The following is a 25,910-nucleotide window of genomic DNA, read 5'->3' on the forward strand; positions in this document are numbered from 1 at the left end:
CATTGGCACATATAAGTGTGCAAGATGCACAAACACATGCATCTATATGTCTTATAGCCTCACTCAACCCTCTGTGGTGCGGAGGGAGAGGGAGAGGGAGGGGGGGGGGGGGGGACATTAACCCGGTGCTCAGACAGCCAACAGAGATAAAGAAGGGGGGGGGGGGGGTGGGGTGGGACTTAAGTCGTCTGAGAGCGAGGCGGGCACAGCCAATGAGAGAGGCAGGGAGGTGGTTCCCATAAGTGCCAGAATGCCCTTTCACTGAGAGCCGGCAGTCAGATATGCTGAGATACTAGAGCGCGAGGCTGCACACTGACGAACGAGAGAGAGAGAGAGAGAGGCTGTCACAGCAGCAGGTGCTCAGGATTTGTTGTGGGGGGTGGGGGGGAAAGAAGAAAAAAAGATAGAAAAGAAAAAACATAGATAGAAAGAGTTAAAGGAAAAAGTGAGTTCAGGAAAATCCGGGGAAAAGAAAAGACTAGATAGGAACCAGCATACTCCCCGGGGGGGAGAACTATAGGACCAAAAGCCCCCCATTTTGATCTGCTTGTTTCAGCCACCGTCACTGACTGAACCTCTCTCCTCACCTCCCCTATACGGACCCCCCTGGCTGACACGCTGCCATCCCGCGGGACCACCTCCTCCTCTGTCTAGTCGCTGAGGGACAGTGCCACCATGGAAACCGGCAGCCCGAGGAAGATTCAGTTCACCGTCCCCCTCCTAGACACCCACCTGGACCCGGAGGCTGCCGAACAGGTAAGGGGAGGGAGGAGGAGGAGGAGGAGGAGGAGGAGGAGGAGGAGGAGGAGGAGGAGGAGGAGGGGGAGGAGGGGAGGCTAGAGGAGCTAGGTGGCAATTAGGGAACGAGGGAGGTTATTGTGCATGAGATGGGTTTCTTGTTTTGTGGGACATTGTGTGGTTCACTGTCGGTGTGTGCAGTGGTGAGTTGCTTATAGAGAGGGTCTGAAGGTGGATAGAAGCGCTCCATTTAAATCTCCTTGAAAGCAAAAATGAATGAGAGAAAAAAGTGAGAAGAGTCTTATTTTTAACCTTTTTTTTTTATTGGCCCGGGGGAACAATAGTTTTCTCCTCCCATGTGTGTTGAAGTGAAAACACACCAGCTGCTAGATAGTTATTCCTTCAAACATCATCATGCAGAGTCATGTGGGTATAACCAGAAGTGCAATAAAATACATCTCACAGTTTTGGCTGTTCTGCAGGTAATGCAGTGAAGTATGCTCTTCTGGAAAGCTACTTCCTGAGAGGGCATTCTAGGTCTTGCGTTCATTATTCTCTCATTTTAATGCATCGACAAGACCCTTTCAGAGATAGACCCTGACGAAGACCTTTTTGGTCGAAACACGTATAGGCCCTGTTTTTTATTTGCCTTGCTCATCAATAAGTTATAATGAATCTTTTGCCTTGGATTCCTTTTTTTCTTTGCAAGTCTGCAATTTACACCTTTGGGAATTAAGCAGTACAACTTGAAGGAAAGATACCTTTTTGACGAGACCTTTGTTGCAGCAGCTCTGAAATTACTAAACCGAACGGAACCATTAATTATTTCCCCAGTCGCAGTATCTTAACCCATTTTGCGCGGGAACCCCTTTTGGTGTTAGCATCATGTCGTGCTTTAGCTATTGAAAAATAGCAGATCTACAAGCTCATAGCGCGCCACCGAGTGGCGCGCTACGAGCTTGTAGGTCTGCTATTTTTGAAAAATCGAAGAGCGACTGACATAGAAGACATTTTTTAGAATCTGATCTCAGGTCAGAATAAAAACTGTCAGGATGTAGAAGACATTTTTAGAATCTGATCTCAGGTCAGAAATGGGTTAGAGACACGTGGAACACTTACACAGCGGCAGTGCTAACGGCCGGAATTGGAACCCCCAGTGGTATGTTGTTTTGGTTGACTGGATTGACAAGGACGGCGCTTGCATGAGTTGCAGAGAGACGTACAAAAACACTGATGTGCCAGTCGCCTCTACATGTTCAAGGTCAAATTAGATGGCATTAAAAAAACATCAAGTCTATTAATGAACTTCAATTTGAGCCTACAGTATGAGGGCTTGGTAAAAAATAAATAAATAAAGATCTAATAGATTTAATTAGAGGAGGACTAAGACAATTGGGAACACAGATACTGTAGTAGGCGAACTAATGGCAATGAAGACATCCAAAGCTGCATTGGGTGCATCATTTAAGATCCTTGTAATCTGGGCTTGGTGATATATATCCATAATATCGATACCATGACATGTAGACTGGGATTTGGGTCTTTTCCTCGTTTTAAAGGAAAACAGTATTGCATTACAGTCAAGTGAATTTTCTGAACTTACAGTAGACTATTCTAACTGATTGCATTATCTGACAACCAAGGAAATAGAGGCATAATTATGTTATATTTGCCTCCATGTCCTTGGTTGTCACGTTGTCGATGTCGGGTCGAATCCTTTCATGTAATTTCAAGAAATGATAACATAACTTGTGTTCCAATGGACCCAACAATGTAGTTATTATAATTTAGTCACAAGCTCTCGTTAATACTTTTCTTTGTTAAACATTTATAAAAAGCCACAGGCAGACTTAATCACTTCAAACCTGACATCCCTATGTTAGGCATGTCATTATCAGTGAAAGGTTGTTTTTTTTCTTCTTTCTTTTTTGCATCTCACTTGCAGTCTTCTTGTGTGCAAATATCTTCTGAATACCTTCCCTATTTTTTGTCACATCATTGATTAAAACCACTGTCATATACCACACCTAGGAAGGCTTAATATACCCATGGAGCCAAAAAAGCACCTCCTCCCAGCAGTATAGGTGCTGTGAAGACAGCTGTGAGTGAACAGCATGGGTGTGTTAATGGGCTGCGATGAGGGACATGTCCCATTAACTCCCCTTTCTAACCATACTATGAATAGGACACGCCATTCATTATGAAAGTATTCAGTATCGTCTCCCTGTCTGTCTGTCCGTTGCTCAACACACATGCAAGCACTGCACGGCACGCACACACACACACACACACACACACACACACACACACACACACACACACACACACACACACACACACACACACTCACAACCCATCCGTCCATGTCATTTGTAATAACACCTCTCTCTCTTTCCCGCTCTCAATAATCTCTCTCTCTCTCTGTCAGGGATCTCTATTTATGGGGTAAGAGACATCAAACGCAACAGAAACCGGTGGCTAACATGCCGATTCGGGGCATTTGCATATATCTGGGCACCCGCCACCACACACACACACACACACACACACACACACACAGTCACAAACTCTCTCTCTGTGTCTGTATCTCTCCGTCTCTGTCTGTGTCTCTCTCTCTCTCTGTCTGTCTCTCTCATGTATATCTCTTGCTCTACTTTTTCTCAAGGATACTAGCACTTTCTGTCTTATAGAGGGAGAGTTTGCAAGAGGTGTGTGTGCGCGACTGTGCGTGCTTGCATGTGTGTGTGCATGCGTGCGTGTTTCAAAACTTTTGAACACCATTTATGTCTGTGTGTTGGTTAAAAAAATATTGAACCGATGCTAATAAAGTATTCAAAAGCACTTTGGACAAAACCTCTTAACTCAATTGGACCCTCAAAAAGATATAAAAGTCACAATACCAGCTTTGATTTTAATTAAATATTTCAAATAACAATTTAAACACTTGGAATAAAGAAATTAGATAATTAGCTGATCCTTGAGCTTGTAGCTCAGCTCTTTTCCAACTAAGCATTTTAAACCTTTAACACGGTGAAACATGAACTGTTCACATTTGTTCGTATTTTAAATTCTTAAAGTAAATCATTTCTAACTTTGTCTTATTTTGTAAAGTTATACTTTTGAAACACAAATGAAAGCTTCCAATCATAACATGAAATACAGAAATGTGGTCCTTCTCCAATCCAAACTGTAGCAGTTACTAAATACATTAGCCCATTAAAGCCAGATTCTAAACACATTAAGCAGCATTTACAAATATCACTGATTAAGACAAAATATTATCACCAACCATTGGCGTCTTTGGACTTGGAACATGCCGAGTAGATCTTGCTTCTTGTTTCTGGTGTATAGTTTGTTTGAATGCTCCCTCCAGCGGCTTTTCAGGTGTTCCAGCTCAGCCAAACGAGCAGCCATCTTGCTGGTGCACCCTGGGAGATGTAGTTACCAGTGTGATGTTGGAAGATGCCTAGCAAACTCTCCACTTCTGAGTTTGACAAAACACCTCCCACTTGAGCTCCTGGTTTTACAAAGCAGCGAGGTCACACAAGTCCTTCCCTCCTGGTTGCTCTTCAAATTCTTTAATGATCAATGATTGATGCCAATTAGGCCAATTCGGGGTTTTGACAGCACAGTATTGCTTTGTTTTAAAAATAGTTTTCTGTACATTTTGGAGTTAGATGGTTTCTTCCAGACAGCAGAGATTATATAATTGAGTGGTGCAACCACTCCAAGGAACAGCAATGTCCGTCCGTGACTATGTTTAGAGTACCAGTAGGGGCAAAAGTGGCGCTGTTGTGACAGAAACAGAGAGAGAGATAGTGTTGCACTGTTGCCTGCTAATTACAGAGAGAGAGAGAGAGAGAGAGAGGGGGGGGGGGGGGGCAGGGGGAGAGGGGAGTTGCATCACGCAGTTCACACGGGTGTGATTTTATTTCATTATAAATCATTAAGTCTATTGTAAGTTTATTATATAAACGTATACATTATAGTGCCATTAATGGGTCTGGTCTCTAGTCTGTCCGTAGTTGCATAATAGCCTGTGGTCAATGAGAGAAACAGATGCTAGACACAGGACACCATGAATATGTAATGTGTAGGGCTGGCCATTAGTCCTAAAGCCCTTGAACGTATTGGAACACATTGCATAGCGGTTGTGTAAAGTACATTTACTTAAGTGCTGTACAATTTTGAGGTATTTATACTTTACTTGAGTGTTTCCAATTTCCATTACTTTGACTTCTATTCCACTATATCTCGGATCCAAATATTGCACTTGTACTCCACTACATTCATTTATCTGAAAACTTTAGTTACTAGTTAATTACAAAAAACATACATTAACCACTTCAGCCCTATATACATTTCAGGCCATTTGAAAATAGCCAATCTATAAGCTCACAATGCGTTGCGATACTATAGTCCCTCAAACTAGTTAACAGTGTCTCATTGGTGGGTTCATTACTTTGTATGCTCTGATGAATACTGGTACACCTGTTGGTGAAACATTACCCTATAGTCTTTATCATTAAAAACTCATTGTGTCTGTTCACATCCAATCCAATCCAATTTTATTTATAGAGCACATTTAAAACAACAAAGTTGACCAAAGTGCTCTACAATTAGGCAAAGCAGTAATACAACATAATACAATACAGTAATAAAAAACATATACAATAAAATCAAACACTCAGGAGTACACATTATTCACGGTTTAAAAGCCAGGGAATAGAAATGAGTTTTAAGATGTGTTTTAAAAACAGGTAGTGTTGGAGCCAGCCTGACACGGCTAGGGAAGCATGGTTCCACAGTTTAGGAGCAATTACTCAGAAGGCTCGGTGCCCTCTTCTCTCACACCTTAGCCTTGGGGATGACAAGGAGTATTTGGTTGGCTGACCTCAGTGACCTAGATGGAACATATAGGGTTTTAGGAGATCGGAAACATAAACTGGCGCTGATCCATTTAAAAATGTAAAAACAAACCAATGCAATATTAAAATGGATTCTAAAACGTACTGGGAGCCAGTGGAGTGCAGCTAAAACGGTGAGAGTGATATGTTCATATTTCCGGTTTCCTGTTAAAGGTCGTGCGGCAGCATTGAAATGAAAGACATATCCGTGTATGCAATCTTATGGTCCATTTGTTTTTTTTGTTTTTTATACCTTTATGACCCACATCAGATTCTCAGCAGAGGTAATACGGTGGCCATGAAGGTGTCCTTCTTTGTCCCTCAGTCTGCAGGGCCTTCCACAAATACATGTCCCTCACATTAACCGCTAGACCGCTGGGTGGACGTGAGGCTGTGAGCGAGTGCCAGTGGGAAATAGTACTCCCATTTCTTACTTAAGTAAAAGTATCAATACTGCAATTTAGAAATACTCTGTTAAAGTAAAAAGTCCGGAATTCAAAGTCACGTTGAGTAATACTCATTATGCAGAATGTCCCATTTTAATGTATGCAAATCTTTAGCAGAACTATATATAAGGTATAAGGGCTGAAGTGGTTAATGTATGTTTTGTAATAATAATCAAAATCTACAAAGCAACTGGTAACTAAAGTTTTCAAATAAATTAGTGGATTTAAGGTACAACATTTGGATCCGAGATGGAGTATACTACATACTCCAAGTATGTATATTTGGAGTATACAAATACCTCAAAACTGTACTTAAGTACAGTCCTTGAGTAAATGTACTTAAACCGTGTGTGTGTGTGTGTGTGTGTGTGTGTGTGTGTGTGTGTGTGCGTGTGCGTGTGCGTGTGTGCATGCCTCTCTCTCTCTCTTTCTGTAAGTGCTTGCGTGCGTTTGTGTCTCTCTCTCTCTCTCTCTCTCTGTCTTTGTTGGCTGACAAGCATTCATCTTGCATCATGCGTCCAGCGCAGTGTTGATGTGTTCCTCCGCAGCAGAAGACAGACATGAAAGGAGACATTCTATTTCCCATGCAAGGCTGTGTCTGAAGACTCGCAGACTCTCTCAGCCTGAAACAGCGTGACCAAACCCTGGCCGCTTGCCACCGGGAGTTTGCCCCATTTTCTTCTATTTTTCTTTTTTTGGCTCTTTTTAGAGAGACAGGAGGAGGACACCTAGGGCAGAGATGGGAGACATTCAAGACACCATGGTAGTTGGATTCAAACTTGGGTCTGTGACCCCGTTTACACTGGCAGCCTGAATCAGATCTGAATCCCATTTGTTTAAAGAAGTCTAAACACAGACAAGTCGCATAATATATGGAATAAGATTTTTACAAATGCGACTTGAGCCACATTGAGAGGTGGTTTCAAATCCGATTTGAAGTCTGAACGCGGTAACCTGCAGATCTAACCACCCAAAAAAAAAGAATACAAATCGCATTCCATGTGACTTGTCTGTGTTTAGACTTATTTAAACAAATTGGATTCCAGTCTGGACGTGGCACAGATCTGATTCAGGCTGGATTTAGCTGCCAGTGTGAACACAGATCTGTGACAGATCCGACCTGGTCAGTTGCAAATGCAGTGTGGGCCAAAAGACGGGATTTGGCAGTCTAAAGTGGCCGAGCCACCTGCCACCATGAACCTTTGACCTAATTTTAATTGTAAGACCACTGTGACCCGCCACGTGTGTGTGTGTGTGTGTGTGTGTGTGTGTGTGTGTGTGTGTGTGTGTGTGTGTGTGTGTGTGTGTGTGTGTGTGTGTGTGTGTGTGTGTGTGTGTGTGTGTGTGTGTGTGTGTGTGTGTGTGTGTGCGCGTGCGCGCGCGCATGCGTGTATGCACGCCCCCACAAGATCAGTAGAATCTGAGAAAGACACTGTAAGAACCATTCCTCCACAAGGGTCCTCACAAGAGAAATGGTTGTTTTAGCGTTATAGAAACACTGTGAAATGGCATAGCGTACATGACAATAATAGGACCTAGCTAAGGTCTTAGATAATGGTTATTTAATTGTTTTGTTTTCTACTCAGTCCTTGCGGTCTTGTTTCCATTTTTGCCCTATACCTATAGTATGCAATCAATTCATACTAGACATGACATGAAGAATAACAACAAAAATTCAATATCATCTATAACAACAAAAAATCTAAATCATTTCAGGAAAAAACAAGAATGGCACGTCAGGTGAAACAACCGCTCTATGTCTCCATTGTCCATCTGTCCGTTTTTTTGCGTTTGTTTCCGACATGCTTTGGTTGGTTCAATCACTGTGTTTTGTTGTGTAGCTCCAGTTAGCTCATAACATTAGCCGCTACTCTAAGGTTGTGATGCATGAGCTCTGGGTTAACACCACACACACACGCGCGAGCGCGCGCAACCCTGCGTTAGTACTGCCAATTTCTTGAAGTAATTAAAGAAAGTGAGGCAACTCAAATAAACAATGGGCTGTTGCTGGCTGCTGCTCGAACCAAGCATTGATTCTTGGCTTTGCGTGTCTGATGCAGTGATATTCTTTTCTTTTTCCGTGGTCCCATGCCTTTTATACAGTGTTTTTGGACAATGTACCGGCCGCAAAGATGTTAGATTTAGGCTTGATTTATACTGTGAAATGCTGTCGCACACCCCAAATAGCCGATCTACAAGCTCACAACACGCTACGAAGCCTGCGACGCGTTGCAAGTTTGTTGGGTTGGTCGCGATGCAACACATTCTGAGCTTGTAGATCTGATATTTTCAATAGATTTTTTTAATACATTTGAAAGACTGGAAAGTTGAAATGGGACATTCTGTACAATGACTACTTTTACTTTTGGTACATTCAGTACATGAATGAATTCCGGACTTCTATATTGCAGTATTAATACTTATACTTTAACACATTTTGGTGTTAGCATTATGTTATGATTTAGCTATTGAAAATCTACAAGCACATAGCGCGAGCTTGTAGGTCTGCTTTTTTTGAAAAATCAAAGAACGACTGACATAGAAACATAGCTTTTTCAGAAAACTGTCAGGATGTAGACATTTTTAGAATCTCAGGTCAAAATGGGTTAAAATATATATATATTTTCCACCACAGACAGTCAAAGAGAGAGAGAGAAAGAGAGAGAGTCAGAGGTGTTTGTGTGAGAGTGCATGTACAGTACGTACAGTACATATCCCAGGGGCCCTAGCTCACCCATGCTTCAGTAATCCCCTGATTGACAACACCTGCAGCAGGGTGCATCAGCCTCATGGGGAGGACTCTGTGTCCATCAAAACACTCTCTTGAGATGTGACACTGGAAGAAACGGCCACTTATCCACAACAAGACTATAGACCACAACCTACAATGTAAGGCTGGACTGTGTATGACAAGCTAGAGAGCCTTTCAGTTGAAAAGAATTCTGAGAAGACCTGCGTGTGTAATAATATACCAATGTCACTCTGTCCATTTTAGCGTAGCACAGTGGTACTCAAACGTTTTCATTTCAAGGACCCCCATACCTCTGAGAGTGTACAAATGGAAACAAATGCACCCATAAGGGTATACATTTGGTTCCATTTGTACACTCTCAGAGTTTCACACCGGGTACGGGACCATTTGGAACCCACTCAAGGACAATTTGAGACCCACTGGTGTAGCAGAGGGATGAAGAAAGTAAAGGAATAGGCCCACATTATTAACAATATACAGCTGCTGTGCATAGAGCCCCCTGAATAATATGGAGCCGCTCTAAATGGCCCCTGATGATGTACAGTAATAGAAAACAGTCATTTCAGTCGGGTCACTCTCAGACACATTTATTGGAAGTAAAGTGGATATATATACATCAAGCACATTGATTGCGACTGCAAGTCGCATTTACTATGAAAACGTGCATTTTCCGTCAGTCCGTCCGTTATTCACCCCACGCCTCACGACGCGACATCATCAGGGATCTCCATATATGGGCATTATGTATAGTCGCAAGGACTTTCAACATTACAGTATACTGTAGGCGATAAGGTGACCACCGCGGTTGAAACTACAACATGACGTCATGAGCTGCGGTGATAAGCGCTCACCCCAACACTTCTCTCTGTTTTCACCCTGGCTCGCTCTGGGGGGAGGCGGGGCCCACCTAAACCACCGTTTAGGTGTTGGGACTATGTGTGCCTATAGTATCAAAACCACCGTTTAGGTGAAAACGTTAGCTTATCACCTAACTGGAGTATGCCTGAGCCTTTACTGTACCCTTTGCCACCAATTTAAAGACCATGATGGACTAGTGTGCAGGGAAATAAGTCTCCCCTCCCAATCGCAGCTATAAATAGGCAGTCCAACTAAAACATATGAAAATAATTCAGTTCCACTCCAATGTCCTTGCTTTTAATCGTTCAATATGTCCACAAAACGGGTACAAATTCAACAGTTCCCAGCATACTATCATACAAAACGCAAAGCACTTGTGGTCAACTTAAAATGTCACTCTCACTCTCACCCCGCCGCTCTTTGTCCAAATCCCCACAGGTGAATACCAGCCGTCACAAATTAGAAGCTCCAGCGCTACGCTGAACACGCCCACCACCTATTGCCAGTTCAGTGCCCGTGACAAAAAAATAATAATACTTTTACTTGAATTATAAAACACAAGACTTACACAATACTAAACCGCGCATCGAAGATGCTTCCCCAGTTGACCCAATTTAAAGGATTTGACTGTGCAGTTAGGATGATGGAATGTGACATTTACGGAAAATAGTATTCCTAAAGAGGTTTCACACCTGAGACCTGAGCCCCCCTCATTCATCCTTCAGTCACGTCCAAAGTGTGCTTCATGATAAATAAGACCTGCCGTCGCCTCAGGGAGGCCGTTTTCTAAGAGACGGATTTCAGAGTGGACTTGATTTATAGAACAAGAGAGATCTTGCCATGCATACCAGGCTGTACATTAAGGTTAAGGCAATCCAGTCCTGCTTAGGAAAAGCGATGGCTTGAATGGAGAAGCGATAAAGCTGTGCTCGGGAGTAAATTGTACATAACACGGGCTAATGTATATTACACTTGGACCTTTTACCGTGTCATGATTTAATCTGTATTCCACTTCTTTCGACTTTAAAAAGCCTCCTCATTTAAACGATATAGGAGATCACTCCCTTGGTGTTATAACGGCACAGACACAGAGTGCCACCCTCCTCCCGACCGATAGGGGCGCGTAGTTGAAAGCCAATGGCAAAATAACACCTCGGATAAAAATGCTTTTTATTAAACAACGCGGGATGCAGAAATTCTAATCGCTGGAGCTGCAACTAACTAACACCCGTGGGACAAATTGTGAGTACTTTATATTTGAAATCTGAATGTTTATATATATGGAAATCTTGTAAATGCAGCGAGCGCAAAAAACAGGGTGAAGTTTCTTCATGACTCTCGTATGAATACGAGAGTCATTAACCATGGCTACAGAGAACATAATATGGTTAATGAGGAAAAGAACTTAAGAAGCTGATCTTCAAACTCACAGCGTGTCGTGATGCGCGCCAAGAAGCATAACCCCTGCAGGGGCTTCTACCAGAGATAGACGCTGTGGCTTTGATCACCGTATACTCAACCTCACGTTCTCACGTCATCCTTCTGAGATTGAGCTCTTTTTTTACTTCTGTGTGTATGAGTGAGCATGTTAACCTCAAGCGATTAAATTACAACTCATGTATTGAGTCGATATCTGACCCACGCACACACGCACGCACGCACACACACACACATATCTTAGCTGTCCATCGTGTCCGATGATGACGCTTGCTTCGGGTCAGGTGGGGGGGGGGGGGGGGGGGTCAGCGGTGTTGCCGCTGGTGCCACTTGGTGTGGCTGTCGAGGCCGATGCGCGAGCCGCAGAACTTTCCACAGGCGGAACACACACACACACACAATGCATTTAGTTGGCAGTGTGTGTGTGGAAAGTAGATTTACTTAAGTACCGTATACTTAAGTACAATTTTAGGTAGCCTATTTATACTTTATTGGGTATTTCCTATTTCCGCTTTTACTTCTACTCCACTACATCCAAATCTGTTACTCCACTTCCTTTTATTTGAACTTTAGTTACTAGTTACTTTGTAGATTTTGAGTACAAGACATATTACACTTCAGCCCTATATTTCGACTATTTGAAAATAGACGATCTGCAAGGAGCGATCTATAACAATCTTCCCATGTAGATCTATTTTCAAATGTTTTTGAGTGGTGCAACCACTCCAAGGAACAGCAATTGGTTAACCTACCTATGTGTTCACCTACCTATGTGTTCACCTACTGTATGTACTATGTGGCCATGAGCACCAGTATATGACTACAACAGTGCCAGAAACAGAGAGAGAGAGATAGTATTAGTGCTGCACTATTGCCTGCTAATGAGAGAGAGGAGAGATGGGAGGGGGTGGGGGGGGTGGGGGAGAGGGGAGTTGCACCACTCAGTTCACACGGGTGTGATTTTCTTTTTACCAAGTTTACCAAAGTTTACCAAAACCTTTGTACTTTTGGTAAACACAAGTACTGTACATTTTGAATTCCGGACTTCTGCTTGTAACAGAGTATATCTGCATTGCAGTATTGATACTTTTACGTAAGTAAAACATTTGAGTACTTTCTCCACCACTGGGTGTCCGTGAGAGAAAGGACTGATTGAGAGCCATGTCGCTGAGGACACGACGGGGAGAAGGAGAGAGAAAGACAGACATACTGTAGTGTGAACGAGACAGGGAGGTGTAGTTGTGAGAGACTGAAACTGAGACCTTAAGAGACTATAGGAAATCCCTTCTCAATTTAATGTGTGACCACACTGTCCAGAGTGAGTGCTGACTCTGAAAGTCAAAGTGTATAGTGTACAATAATATTCCTGTATTCCATTTCACGTTTTATGCAGTATGTTTGCAGTGTGGAGAGAGACAGAGACACAGAGAGAAAGAAGGTCACAAGAAAAGTCCAGTCCAGTATAGTTCAAAGCGTCATGCTATTCAGTACGGCTATATTGAATGAATGGGAAAAAATTCCATGAGCAGATTTAATAATGGTGGGTGCTGATATTAGCCCATAAGGTGACAAGATCATATTTCATGTCATGTGGCATGATGATGAAAGATGAGAAATTGCCAGACAGAGATGGATCTTTTTTTCTTTTTTTTTACAGTGGGGAATAATTGGCCCACTGATTACTATAAGGGAGGCTGATTGACCTTGAGCACAGCATGTCTTCCTTTGCCTGATAGCTTCATAGTGTAGTGTAGAGTCTGACATCCAATGAGGAAATAACGCTCATACTAGGGATGTCCTGATACACTTTATTCGTTCCCGATCCGATCCCGACGCCACAATTTCTGTTTTGTCCGATACTGACTCTTAAATCCCATATACATTCGTAACAGTAACACTATGGCATACAGTATGTACAGTATACGGTATATATCAAAACATCATTACATCATTGATGGTCAAGGCGAGGTGGGCATTTCCTCTGCTCATCAACATTTTCTTTCCAACCAATAAAACATTGATTAAAAAGGACATGCAGTCCTTTATTTGCCGTGGCCAAAGCTGTTGTAAAAACACTTGAAGTGTTTCATAATGTTCGATTTTGTTGTGAATTTTGATTCACAAAAACAATTTCTAACACTCAAACAACATTTTAGGTGAGAAATAGGCCATGCAGTTTCATAATACTGACAGATTCTTCTTTAAGAACGACAAGCTTAATTGTCCTTCTGAATGTAAGGCTGCATACTGTGTCAAGCGCTTTCGTTGTCCAGACAGTCTGGGACTACTTTCAAGTTATTCCTGTAGATAAATTGTTAATTAAAAATTAATAATTGGCATGATGTGCATAATTTTCCGTTGGCATATTTTATTAAAGCAAAAAGCCACCTGAGGCCATGGTTTTCAGTGATTGTAGTACAGTTAAGGGGGCGTCAATAGGCGTCACACAGAGCTATGCGCAAAAGCTTAATTCTCACACATTCCCCATACACCATAATATCAGTGGTCATTCAAAGACGCTGCCTGCCCACCGCATGTTAGGAGAAGGGCCCCTTTGTATTTTGTTGGGAAAAGGATCTGAGCTGCATTCTAAACGGAACGTAGGCTGGCATTGCCGAAGGCTCCGTGGGCAGCGGTATGTGTGTCTCACGCACTATAGGGTGCTGCTTCCATGGTGTCGACTGTCGAGAGTAACAATGAATCAGTTCTGCACAGCTGCGGATGATTGAGGCTGAGTGACGCACTTGCCGGAACTGAGAAACTGTCACGATATCAGTCTGCTACACATTTTTACTGTTTAGTGATGTCCTAGTGTTTCCTGTTTCCCCTAGTTGTTTGCCTGTCTTGTCTTACCTCCTTGTGATTACTAGTTTTCTCCACCTGTGTCCTGTTAGTCTCCTAGCCAATCCCAGTGTTGATTGTTTGTTCTGTTCACCTATGTATTGTGATCCCTGTGTCTACTTAAACCCTCAGTTCCTTATGTTCCCTGCTTGACTATAGATGACATGTTGTTATGGTGTTCTGTTCCCGTTATGTTCACCTAGTGTTTTCAGTATAATAAATACTTTAATTTGATGTTCTCTGCTCCTTTGGGTCCTATATTACTTGTCTTGAGTCGCACCGTGACAGAAACTAAATGTAGACATGGCTGCTTATCCAATCTCCCAAGTTGACCGGAGTCCCATGGGTTCTATACTACACCTCTATACAAGAAATATCTTTATCGAAAATAGCCGATCTACAAGCTCACAATGTGTCGCTATACGAGACACGTGAGCTTGTACTGTAGGTTGGCTATTTTTCGGCAAATGTTTGTCCCAGAATATACTATGGTTTACGTCATGCATACACATCCAGTGCACACATATGTATTTCACATGTATTTCAGCATAATTAGACAGTACTATATATGTCCCAATTTAGATTCATAGCAATGAAAATATGTATGCTAATGCAACACAACAACAACAACAGCATAATTAACATTCACAGCGGCCTCCTATCTTTCATCCTGGCTGCAGCGCTGAAAGGAAAACGAAGCCTCCTCTAGTCTGAATATCCAATTAGGCAGCACTATCGGCGAGATAACACGGTACAGAATGCTTGTTTCCCCCTCTTACAAGTCATTCTTCCTGCACTTACCTCTATATGTCGCGTCTTTTGAAAGATAGCAAAATGCTCATTACATTTGTGAGCTCCCGTGCAGCCAAAGCATGAATGCAGTATCCTAGTATTGTGTGTGTGGTGTCAGTTGAGGACACACAGCCAGATTGAATGGACCACCACACCAGAAAATGAGAGCTAAAAAGATTATTTTGAAAACCGCTCTTCCTCAAAGGGATGTCAGAGTTCACAGCACAACTGTAACTGTGACAGTGGTGAACTATAGTTATAGTGCTTGGTGTGTGTGTGTGTGTGTGTGTGTGTGTGTGTGTGTGTGTGTGTGTGTGTGTGTGTGTGTGTGTGTGTGTGTGTGTGTGTGTGTGTGTGTGTGTGTGTGTGTGTGTGTGTGTGTGTGTGTGTGTGTGTGTGTGTGTGTGTGTGTGTGTGCGCGCACACGTTGTTGTCAAGAAGAGTCTTGTCAAGTACTTCCAAGAGAGGGGGAGAGGTGGTGGAGTTAGCTGTTTTGGCAGACAGGTTGAGGTTACAATGGAGTTAAGAGGTTTTGTCCGAAGCGCTTTTTACTACTTTTCGTTGGTTAAATATTTTTTGAACCCACACACAGACGAAAAGGCTGTTCAATAGCACTGACTTGTTATGCAAAATCCTTAAAAATGGAGTTGGTTTCCTCCCGAAAGCAACGAATATAGGCTACTTCATTGACCGTCTATACTTGACTACAGTAAGTATAGGGTTTATAGTGGAAAGGGAACTTCAGGACCCCCCAGTAGAAGGGACCACTGCAGCCTGGAATGTACAGTACTTTAAGGTTGCAGTTCACATTCTATATTAAACAACACTCACTTAGACATCACTCACACAGAGAGGGGAGACGAAATGCAATGATGAGATACTGCAAGGTGTTCATGGAGGGTGCAGGATAAGACCTGATACTATATTTTCCCAACTGCAGCAAGGGTGTGTGTGTGTGTGGTAGAAAAGTAGAGCGGAAATTGCTGAAAATAGCCGATCTCACACAACGCGTCACCAGCTTAACCGCTATTTTTGGCATTGTATGACAGAGCATAAATTAGGCATAATTCCAACTCTTATCTTATGACAAACCTAACTCTATACAGATTATCAATTGGCGAGTGCCCTACCACCTGCTTAGTCAACTTGTTAAGGATTTCAGCTCTTGAAAGCCTTATTATAGCAGGGAGAGATGGCGTTAAAGCCCATTTTATAGGTTATACCAGAAGCAATTGCTGCTCTAGTGTGAATTTGAAAGCCAGAGAATTATGTCAGTCAAGGTACTGTAGTTTAGTAGCCTCATAAGACCTCATAACTGTCTATTATTAATTTCCTCCTCCAACTTAATTAAATTCCTCCTCTGACCTTTTTCTTTCGGTAGACAAAATAAATGCCAGGGGTGTTTCTTCCCTTTCGGTGCTCATGAAACTCTTTCCTTGAGAAGGTGCACCTTTCTTGTATGTTGTTTTTCTTTTGTCTGAAGTGCAGTCGGCAGTCCATCGCCCTTGGTCGAGGCGCATAATAAACAGGTGAGAGAAGGACAGCGTACAGCAGGAAGTGAACTGAAGCGGCGGCTGTGAAGGCGAGTGTCTTTTCACCAGCAGAAACCGTCAGCACTGAAATAAGAAATAGTCCTAGTTTGACCTTGATGGCGATAAACGTCCACCATGATGTGCTGAGTGCTGTGCATGCATTTTTCATTAGAATCTCACCCCAATTGTTTTGTGCTTGAAAGATGAATATAAATGGATATTTGGATATACCCAAAGATGCTTATATAAGTGCTTATATAAGTGCTTATATTTTCTCATTAAAGACCTCACAAGTCATCTCATTCATTTTGTAAACCAGTGAAATGTGAACATCATTTGCATCATACCGGGCTTCGGCCCCCTTCATTATAGACCTTCAATTTCATTTGTATACTGAACAGGTGCACACTTTGCTATACCAATATTGACATTTAAAAACACATTTTAATATGCAGCGTGGAAACAATGAACGGCGTTGCCCTCATTGTTATTATCATATAGCGCACATCGCACAATGGTCCGAGTATTTGGCAGCATTTGTGCCTGGCTGTCACAGAGGACGAGGCTGCTTCCTCTCATTACGTGAGCAGCGTTTAGAAAGATGCATGGAGGACCAGAGCACACATGACATTTAGCATTAGTAAGCAATGCTGTCAGCTAGGTCCAGCCGTGCGTGCGTGCGTGCGTGCGTGCGTGACACTATTCTTTTCACGTGGAGTAGGTTGTCTCTCCTACCCTGTCACACTACACATAATTTATGTGTGCAGAGGAATAATGCTAACGTTTGCAATGTTTGTTTTTCAACATTTTCTGTACCTTTATCTTCTCACTGAATGGAAATGTGTGTACAGTGTCGTTGTACGTGTGTGCATTGTTTTGCATGCAAATGGTTGTTTATTTACGTTCCAGTTCATGTACCGTATAGTAGCAGCAGTGACATGTATTCACCTGGCTCCTGTGTGTGGGCAAATGAACAGTGCTAATGGTTCACCAAATCACCACAGCACTTTTCTCACGTTTTATGAGCACCACTCTGGAAACAGTTTATTGGTTTCAGGTGTGCGTTTTAAGGACACGTGGAATCAGAGGCACCGCTGACGAGACAAAAAAACAAGCTCCTCACTATAATGTGTTGTTGTTTTTTAAACACATCAGCATATATTGTACAAGATCAAGTGAAAGTTAAGTGTGTGTGACGTATACATAACAGGTTGTGAGGGAGAGATGGAACAGGTACGTAGACGGAGTCTTGTACTGTACAGACTAGTACTATATACGGTATACGCGGTATGCTTTAGTACACCGTTTCCCAAAGAGTGGTTCGGGACCCGTTTGTGGGTCGCGAAGTTTTGTCGGGGTCCCTTCTTTACTCCCTTATGTATTGTTTCCTACATTCAGTTTTGACTGAATCAATTATTATTTCAAAACGTTTTCAACAAACATTCCCAAAATCGAAACCTTTCCATGAATTAATAACAAAATCCAATGTATTTTTTCCCAGTAATGTCATGTAGAAATGACATTAATTAGAATTATACTAAAGAAGTGTCATGAAGAAATTCCATGAATTAGAACAAATATTGACGAAGTAGTGAAAATAGCCGATCTACAAGCTCACAACGTGTCGCTTCACGCCACGTTGTGAGCTTGTAGATTGGTTATTTTCACTACTACCCGGGGGGGAATATCTCATTTCTGTTGTGGGTCGTGGGCTGAACAGCTTGGGAACCGTGCACTGCTTTAGTACAGTGAGCCGATACATAAACATAAACATACAAGTATTGTACCAATACATGCTCTACTTCCTTCTGTTGTAGATAAGGAGACGCCGACCCACACCTGCGGTCTTGGTAGTACCCAAGGTAGTTCATAAAAGAAAAAACAACAAATCTACAATTAAATCAATCAGCAAATCAATTAACAAAGTCAATCAAACGAATCATTTTAATCAATGTAAAAGAATATCGATCAATCATTGAAATTATCAATCAATTTAGTAAAACACCACTCTGATTTATGTGGAAAAATCACTCTTTATGTATAGCTGTATAGCTTTAGAAACGTCAGTGCTTGAACAAATGAACATCCAAGTGAAGGTTACGCTGTGCGTGACATCGAGAGATGGATGGGGCATGAGGATGACATGATGAGATGTGGCAAGATGAATTTGAATGCATTATGTTGATTTTGACAGCAAACTTTGAGGTTTTGATTGTTTTAGTCAGATATTTTCATTTTGAAAATAGTCGATCTACAGGCTCACAAGTAACGCAGCTCACAGACAGTGGTGAGCTTGTAGCTCTGATATTTTCAGAGCGCAACACCCGAGCGCAACCAAACATAAAATCACTTGGTCTTTTAGTTCTATAGGCGGATCTCCTAACATTTTAGTCTAGTTTTTAATTTGCTGATGAAATTGAAAATATATTTTGTCTTAGTTTTAGTCATCATTATAGCTTAGCTTTTGTTTATAGTTTTTAGTTTTCGGTCTATGAAATCAACACTGGTCACATTGAGCAGCAGATAAACACCTGCCTCGACTTCCTTCTTTTGCAGATAAGGAGACGCCGACCGACACCGGCAACCTTGGTAGCATCCAGCGACCAGTCATCACCAGGTGAACTATACTCGAGACACACAATCACTCACATGCTGCTGTACGCAGTACTAGGCACGCACATGCACGCCCCACACATATATGCACACACGCACGCACGCACACGGTGCATACGATTTGGCCTGGGAGAGGCACCATATACTGTAGCAGGTGGTGGGATGTTTGTTGAATGGCATTCAGAAAACACTTCCAAGAGATGAAAATATAAGTCACCAAAGTCATGGATACTGTATGAAGACTGCAGGAGTCTTTAAACCCATTTGGGGCGGGAACCCCTTTTGGTGTTTTAAGCATTATGTTATACTTTAGCTATTGAAAAATGGCAGATCTACAAGCTCATAGCGCGCCACCGAGTTTCTGGTGCCCCCTACTGGTGCTCATTAACCAACACATAGGTGAACACTGAACACATAGGTGAACACACACGGACATTGCTGGTTGTAGGAGTGGTTGCACCACTCAAAAATACACTATTCATAAGCAAGCTCCAGCCATGTGCAGTATAATTGACCCAGATCACGGACTTACACAATTCCTCATTTCCATATCATACGATCTGTGACGCAGTCTCCCCACTTCCTTAAGCACTAAACATAACCCTCCTGCTGAAGTCTTGCCATAGGCTTTGCTACGAGACAGCCCAGTGCATCTCCTCTCATGGGAACTCGGTGATCAAACACAACAGCAGCACACCTCTAGAGATTCCTCCATCTATATGATATGAGTCGGCCTTACAGGCTACCACCCTGCCATTCTCTGCCCTTTTCAAGGTTATAGGATATACCATGTAGTTCATCATATATTTTATAATAAACGTTTCATCCGTTTTGACCTTTGGTTTTCAATTATTATGTAATAATAATTTATGTAATTAAATACAATATAGGGGAAAGATACAGGGGCAGTATTCAACATGGTCAGAACAATAGCAAAACTATCAGATCTAATGAACTTGTACGAGCTTGGAGATCTGCCATTTTTGCTATTTTAGAAGACTTTTGACCACGACTAAACAGTTTCTGTTTCAGTTTCTAAACAGTTTATAGTTCTTTTTTTTATTTTTTATTTTTTAAAGCCTCGTTTTTATTTCGATTGCAGTCAACTAAAATGACCGACTTTCCAATTCTAGTTCTCGTTATTTCTTTCGTTTTTAGTTAACTATAATCATAATTCCATAATTCTTTCATCCTTTTCTGCCTTCCTCCTACCCTCATCTCACTGTCTTCCTCTGCCTCCAATACCTGTCACACACTCATGTACTCTTCAAAGTACCGTCCGTACTGCATATATGTACCGTACAGTATGTGTGGGTGTGGTGTGCACCACTATGCAGTAAATATCCTCTGCATTAGACTGAAACCCTCCAGAGTGTACAAATGTATAACCGAATGGGTCCATTCGGTTACTGTACATCCGTACACTCTGGAGACCAGAGTTAAATCTAATGTCGGTGATTTGACTGTGCACAGAGTGGCGCAGTAGGAGTTAGCCAGCAGGGAGCTCACTTTGCACATTTCATTTCTCTCCTGGCCTACTTCTCAGCTGAAGTTAGTGCAACAACAAAAAAAGGAGAGAGAGAGAGAGAGAGAGAGAGACAGAGAGAGTCTTTTTTTATAGAAAACCTATGATTTGACAATAAAGTTGAAGTGTGCGTTGTGTGTGTGTGTGTGTGTGTGTGTGTGTGTGTGTGTGTGTGTGTGTGTGTGTGTGTGTGTGTGTGTGTGTGTGTGTGTGTGTGTGTGTGTGTGTGTGTGTGTGTGTGACAGAGAGAGGTGGGGTGGTTTGAACTGACTACATGAGCATTGCCATCCTCGTGCTCTCATCAGTGGGGCTGAATATAATTATACACACAAAAATGTATTTTAAAGGGTGCACGGCAGGTGGGTGTTATACTTATTACTGTATTTGTATATTCATCAAATACAGCAGCAAAAGTTTTAAACATAAAGTACCTTAACGCATACAGTAAAGTGAATTATGGCACAATTATACCTTATATTGTTATTATAGCACCACCACCACCAGTCCACCACCACCAGTCCACCACCACCACCACCTTGAAATTGCATCTCAGACTCCTCTCTCGCCTCATTGATCCAGAATTGCTCGACAGTGGAAAAACCATTTGTCAGTCAATCAATCAGTCGAGTTCGTCCTGCAGGGATTTATTTCATGGCAATCTACCCATTCATTACCCAGGATATTTTGGACTAAGCGTCGTGCTAGCTGGAGGAACCACCCCCCCCTCCTACCCCCTCCCCAGCTGGGGTTCACAAATCTTCTAAATATATCAATTCAATATCAATTTCACAACTGAAAATGTGGTTTGACACTAATAAATTATCACTCAATCTGAAAAAAACTAAATTCATGATCTTTGGAAATAAAAAAATACATTCTAACACATTAGTTGAATTAAAGATTAATAATGTAAAATTGGAAAGAGTTTATGAGAACACCTTTTTAGGAGTAATAATTGACCACAAATTCACTTGGAAACCCCATATAAAGTATATCCGGTCCAAAATAGCAAGAAGTGTTGGGGTTCTTGGCAAAGCAAGGTATTTATTAAATTATAAGTCACTACTCACATTATATAATACGCTAATATTACCATATCTATCCTATTGTGTGGAGGTCTGGGGAAATAATTACAAAGGAAACCTCCAGCCACTTGTCATCATACAAAAGAGAGCCATAAGATTAGTGCATAAGGTAGGGTATTATGATCATACTAATGAACTGTTTTTAAGGTCAAATACATTGAAGTTTATTGATTTAGTTGAACATAAAACAGCTCTTATTATGTATAAAGTAAGAAATAGACTAATTCCTAAAACTATCCTGTCATACTTCAAGGATAGGGAAGGGGGGTATGAGTTAAGAGGATACTTAAATTTCCAACAACCCAGTGCCAATACCACTCGGAAGAGTATGTGTATCTCTGTCCGAGGGGTTAAGATCTGGAATGCCCTACCAGAAGAAGTCAAACACAGTAGTAACTTTTCAAAATTTAAAAAATTGCTCAAGCGAATCCTTTTGGACAAATACAGCATACTATAGGGAAATTATGTATAATGTTGACGTTATTGTATGATCAACTGATACTTCTTTCTTTCTTATTTTCCTTCTTTCTTTCTTTAAGTAATTAGTACTGTAATTATTAATAATTAATTAACTAATATTATTGTATATATGGTAACATAAAAAAAAATGTGTGTGAACCAAATGACATTACTCAGCAACAACATAAATGATAATGATCATTGGCAACGAGGGTATCGTGAATAGGGATAAAAAACAACAACAATTATAATGTGTAATCTAACGGTTATGTAATGCTATCTCTACGGTGACACGGGGGGGGGGGTTTGGTGTAGGGTGAAATTCTCGTTAATGTAATGAGTATTACGATTCTGTAAGTAGGATAGGCATCTATAAGCTTTTAGCTTCTGCCTACTCCTTTTGATCATCTTCATGTTTTTCGGTTTTTTTGTTCTGTTTTCTGTTTACATTCATTTTCTTTAAATATTGTATTTGAAACTGAAGGATGATCAAATAAACTAAACTAAACTAGAGGTCCTTGACAAAGTTTGAGGACTGCACTATAGGACACTGGTTCCTGAACAGTGGGTCGGGACCCATTTTGTGCGTCGCGGACACATTTTGATGGGTCCCTTTATTTTTGGTTTCCTACATTTAGTTTTGAGTTAATTGTCTCCACCAGGCCGAAGACATGGGGAGAGAGTATGTTTTGCACTGCGTCCGTGTGTGTGTCCGTCCGTGTGTGTCCGTCCGTCCGTTACCAGCTAATCTCCGGCACCATTAACCCGGTCGATGCCAAACTTTGCACACACACTCCCTAGATGCCAACGATGGTTCCAGAATGGCCTGTTATAGCGCCACCAGGAGGCCGACTTTTGTAATCCCGAAAATCGTTACACAGTATCTCATGTGCTCAAGAACGATCTGTCCGATATTTCATATTCCATCCTAATTGGCTAACATTGGCTTACAAAGTTTGCAGGATTGGCCCGTTTTAAACAAAAAGCCTCAAATCATGAACGCAGCATGCAATTTACGTGAAATCTTTCACGCACTTTCCTACTAGGCTGAGGATTCAGGAATATATCACACACCTTTTCACATTGGCCTGTTATAGCGCCACCAACAGGTGGATCTTTGCAAAACACATTTTTGGAACATAATGCCTCAAATCATCCAATTGCCATCAAAGGCGTAAGAACAAATCCGTTCACATTGGCCTGTTATAGCGCCACTAGGAGGCCACAACCTGACCTGGCCTGGTGGAGACCTGTGCACAGAGGGGCACTTTTTCTAGTTATTGTTTGTGTTGTGGTTCGCTTGTAGATCTGCTATTTTCACTATGGTTTGGGTCCCAGACAAATGTCTAATCTTCATGGGTCAGGGGAGCATAGCTTAGCCAGCTGCGAGCCATGCAGTGACCCATAGGACAGGAGAGGAGTGTCAGTGGTGGAAAAAGTAGGCTACTCAAATGTTTCTCTATATAAGTAAAAGTATCAATACTGCAATATAGAAATACTCTGTTACAAGTACAAGTCCGGAATTGAAATTGTACTTGAATAAAAGTACTGCCCTGCAGTCACTAGTGGGGGTGGAGGAAGCAAAAGGAACATATTGTCTCATGAATAAAATGGAGTGGGGAGAGAAAAATCCTTAAGTGGCCTGATTTGATTGATTGATTGATTGAAATATTTATTAACCGTTTGTAGAATTTACAGTACATTTTAAGCACAAACTCAATACAAAGGGCCGTTTGCACCAAGAAGGATTAAGCCTTAATCTGGTTTAAATCAAGGTTTATCTATTAATCCAGTTGCACCAAACTTTAAACCTAGTTTTCACTAATCCGGTTTAGTTTTAAACCAGCCTTTTAATCTTGGTTTAGTTTTTTTAATCTTGGTTTAATTTTCACAGTAAACCTGGATTAATGTCAATCCTGTTGCACCACAACTTTAAACTTTGATTTAAGTATCAATAAGGGATTAATTCTAAACCAGCAGGAGAGGAGGTTTAAATTAAAACAACATGGCAGCATATATCAGATGGCTTCATGAAAATGAAAGAGAAAACGAAAGAGCACCTCAAAGAAGAATAAGGGACCGTCTAAACCCAGTCGAATATTATGACTATGATGAATTCAAAAGGCGGTACAGATTCAGCAAAGACTCTGTAATGACAATACTTGCTAAAATCGGGCCTGCAATTGAACATGCCACTGAGAGGAATGCAGCTGTACCACCCTTGCTCCAGCTACTGATAGCCTTGCGCTTTTATGCAACCGGATGCTTCCAGCTGGTGGATGGGGACCTTTTCGGAGTACATGACTCAACAGTGAGTAGAATTGTTGAAAGAGTATCCCGAGCAATTGCGTCTTAAAAAAACCAGTACATAAGATTTGCTCCAACAAGAGAAACATCTGCTGAGTTTTACAGAAGATCTGGTTTTCCAGGAGTGCTAGGAGCAATTGACTGTACTCACATCCCCATTCAAAACCCTGGTGGAGCAAATGGAGAGCTGTTTCGCAACAGGAAGGGACACTTTTCTATTAATGTTCAGGCTGTGTGTGACGAGGAGGGGCAAATCAGCAACATTGTAGCTCGATGGCCAGGATCAACACATGACAGCCGGATTTTTGACAACAGCCACCTCTGTGCTCTGCTTGAAAGTCAGGCCTTTCAAGGCCACCTAGTTGGTGACCTTGGATATGCCTGCCGTTCCTACCTGATGACCCCCATTTTGCACCCTCAAACACCAGCAGAGAGACGGTACAATACCAGCCACATTAAAGCAAGAGGTCTTGTGGAGAGAGTGTTTGGAGTTTGGAAAAGGAGGTTTCCTTGCTTGAAGGATGGGCTTCGAATAAAGCTAAAGACAACATTGACAGTCATTGTTGCAGTGGCAGTGTTGTACAACTTTGGGAAGAGATATGGAGACGAGCTGCCAGAAGATGCTGAAGAGGGTCCCCATGACGACGGAGAAGATGACCAGGAGGAACACGCTGCTGCCAATGCAAATGGAACTGCTGTCCGGATTACCTTAATTGAGAACCATTTTGCTGTTTAATTTGGGTGTGTATTATGTACACAAGCCTAAACGAAAACTTTTCTCTATCAATCGAATGAAAGATAAATTTGTAATTATAATAATCACTTCTACATCTTCTATAACATGTTAATGTAATATTTTCCTTGTGTGTACTGTACAGCCAATACAATGAGCGCTGTTCAATGCCTGTGTTTTGAGGAAGATACTAAACATGTCAAAGTGTCCACTGTGTTAATTTATTAATAGTCCAATACAACACACATCTGCAGATAAGTATGCCAGCCAATGCAAATAAACAACGTCTATTGTACAATTATTGTACAGTACATATTTGTCTTCATACTCATAAAACATACAATAAAATAGTTGTCTTGTCAATTTCCTAAATAAATAATTCAATTAAAATTCAGATCATATTGATGGATTGATTGAATAACCCATTCTGACCTGAGATCAGATTAAAAAAATGTCTTCTACATGACAGTTTTCTGAAAAAGCTATGTTTCTATGCCAGTCGTTAAATTTTTCAAAAATAGCAGACCTACAAGCTCATAGCATGCCACTTGGTGGCGCGCTATGAGCTTGTAGATCTGCTATTTTTCAATAGCTAAAGCATAACATAATGCTAACTAACACCAAAAGGGGTTCCCGCTCAGAATGTAACAGTTTGGAGATGTACAGTACATTTCAAGAACAACTCAATACAAAAACTCATAGCCCACATCTAACATTTATAATCCACACAAAAACAAAACTCAAAACTGTCTGGACTGGGACTCTATGGTGTATCACAGTAGTGATCACAACAACCTGACTCCTTGTGAAATTTACAACACAGGTAAATGGCTTAACAAAATCATTAGCCTACAATACTGTACCAACCATGAATCTATTTACACT

At 41.6% G+C, this 25,910-nt stretch overlaps 1 protein-coding gene across 2 annotated transcripts in view; it reads left to right on the forward strand.

The window, feature by feature from the left end:
• Positions 1 to 402: 402 nt before the first annotated feature.
• LOC310863605 (uncharacterized protein) overlaps positions 403 to 25,910 on the forward strand; it is a 44,424-nt gene continuing 18,916 nt past the window's right edge. The window contains exons 1-3 of one of the 2 annotated variants that reach the window (XM_083772064.1): positions 403 to 756; positions 18,121 to 18,165; positions 18,860 to 18,920. In XM_083772064.1, the coding sequence (XP_083628190.1) occupies positions 676 to 756; positions 18,121 to 18,165; positions 18,860 to 18,920 (187 nt within the window). In that variant the 5' untranslated portion in view covers positions 403 to 675. The remainder of the gene's footprint in view (positions 757 to 18,120; positions 18,166 to 18,859; positions 18,921 to 25,910) is intronic. The other variant, XM_083772065.1, reaches the window with a different exon arrangement.

Source organism: Protomyctophum parallelum (genome assembly GCF_964188405.1).
Source record: "Protomyctophum parallelum genome assembly, chromosome: 8".
Taxonomy (NCBI): Eukaryota; Metazoa; Chordata; class Actinopteri; order Myctophiformes; family Myctophidae; genus Protomyctophum; species Protomyctophum parallelum.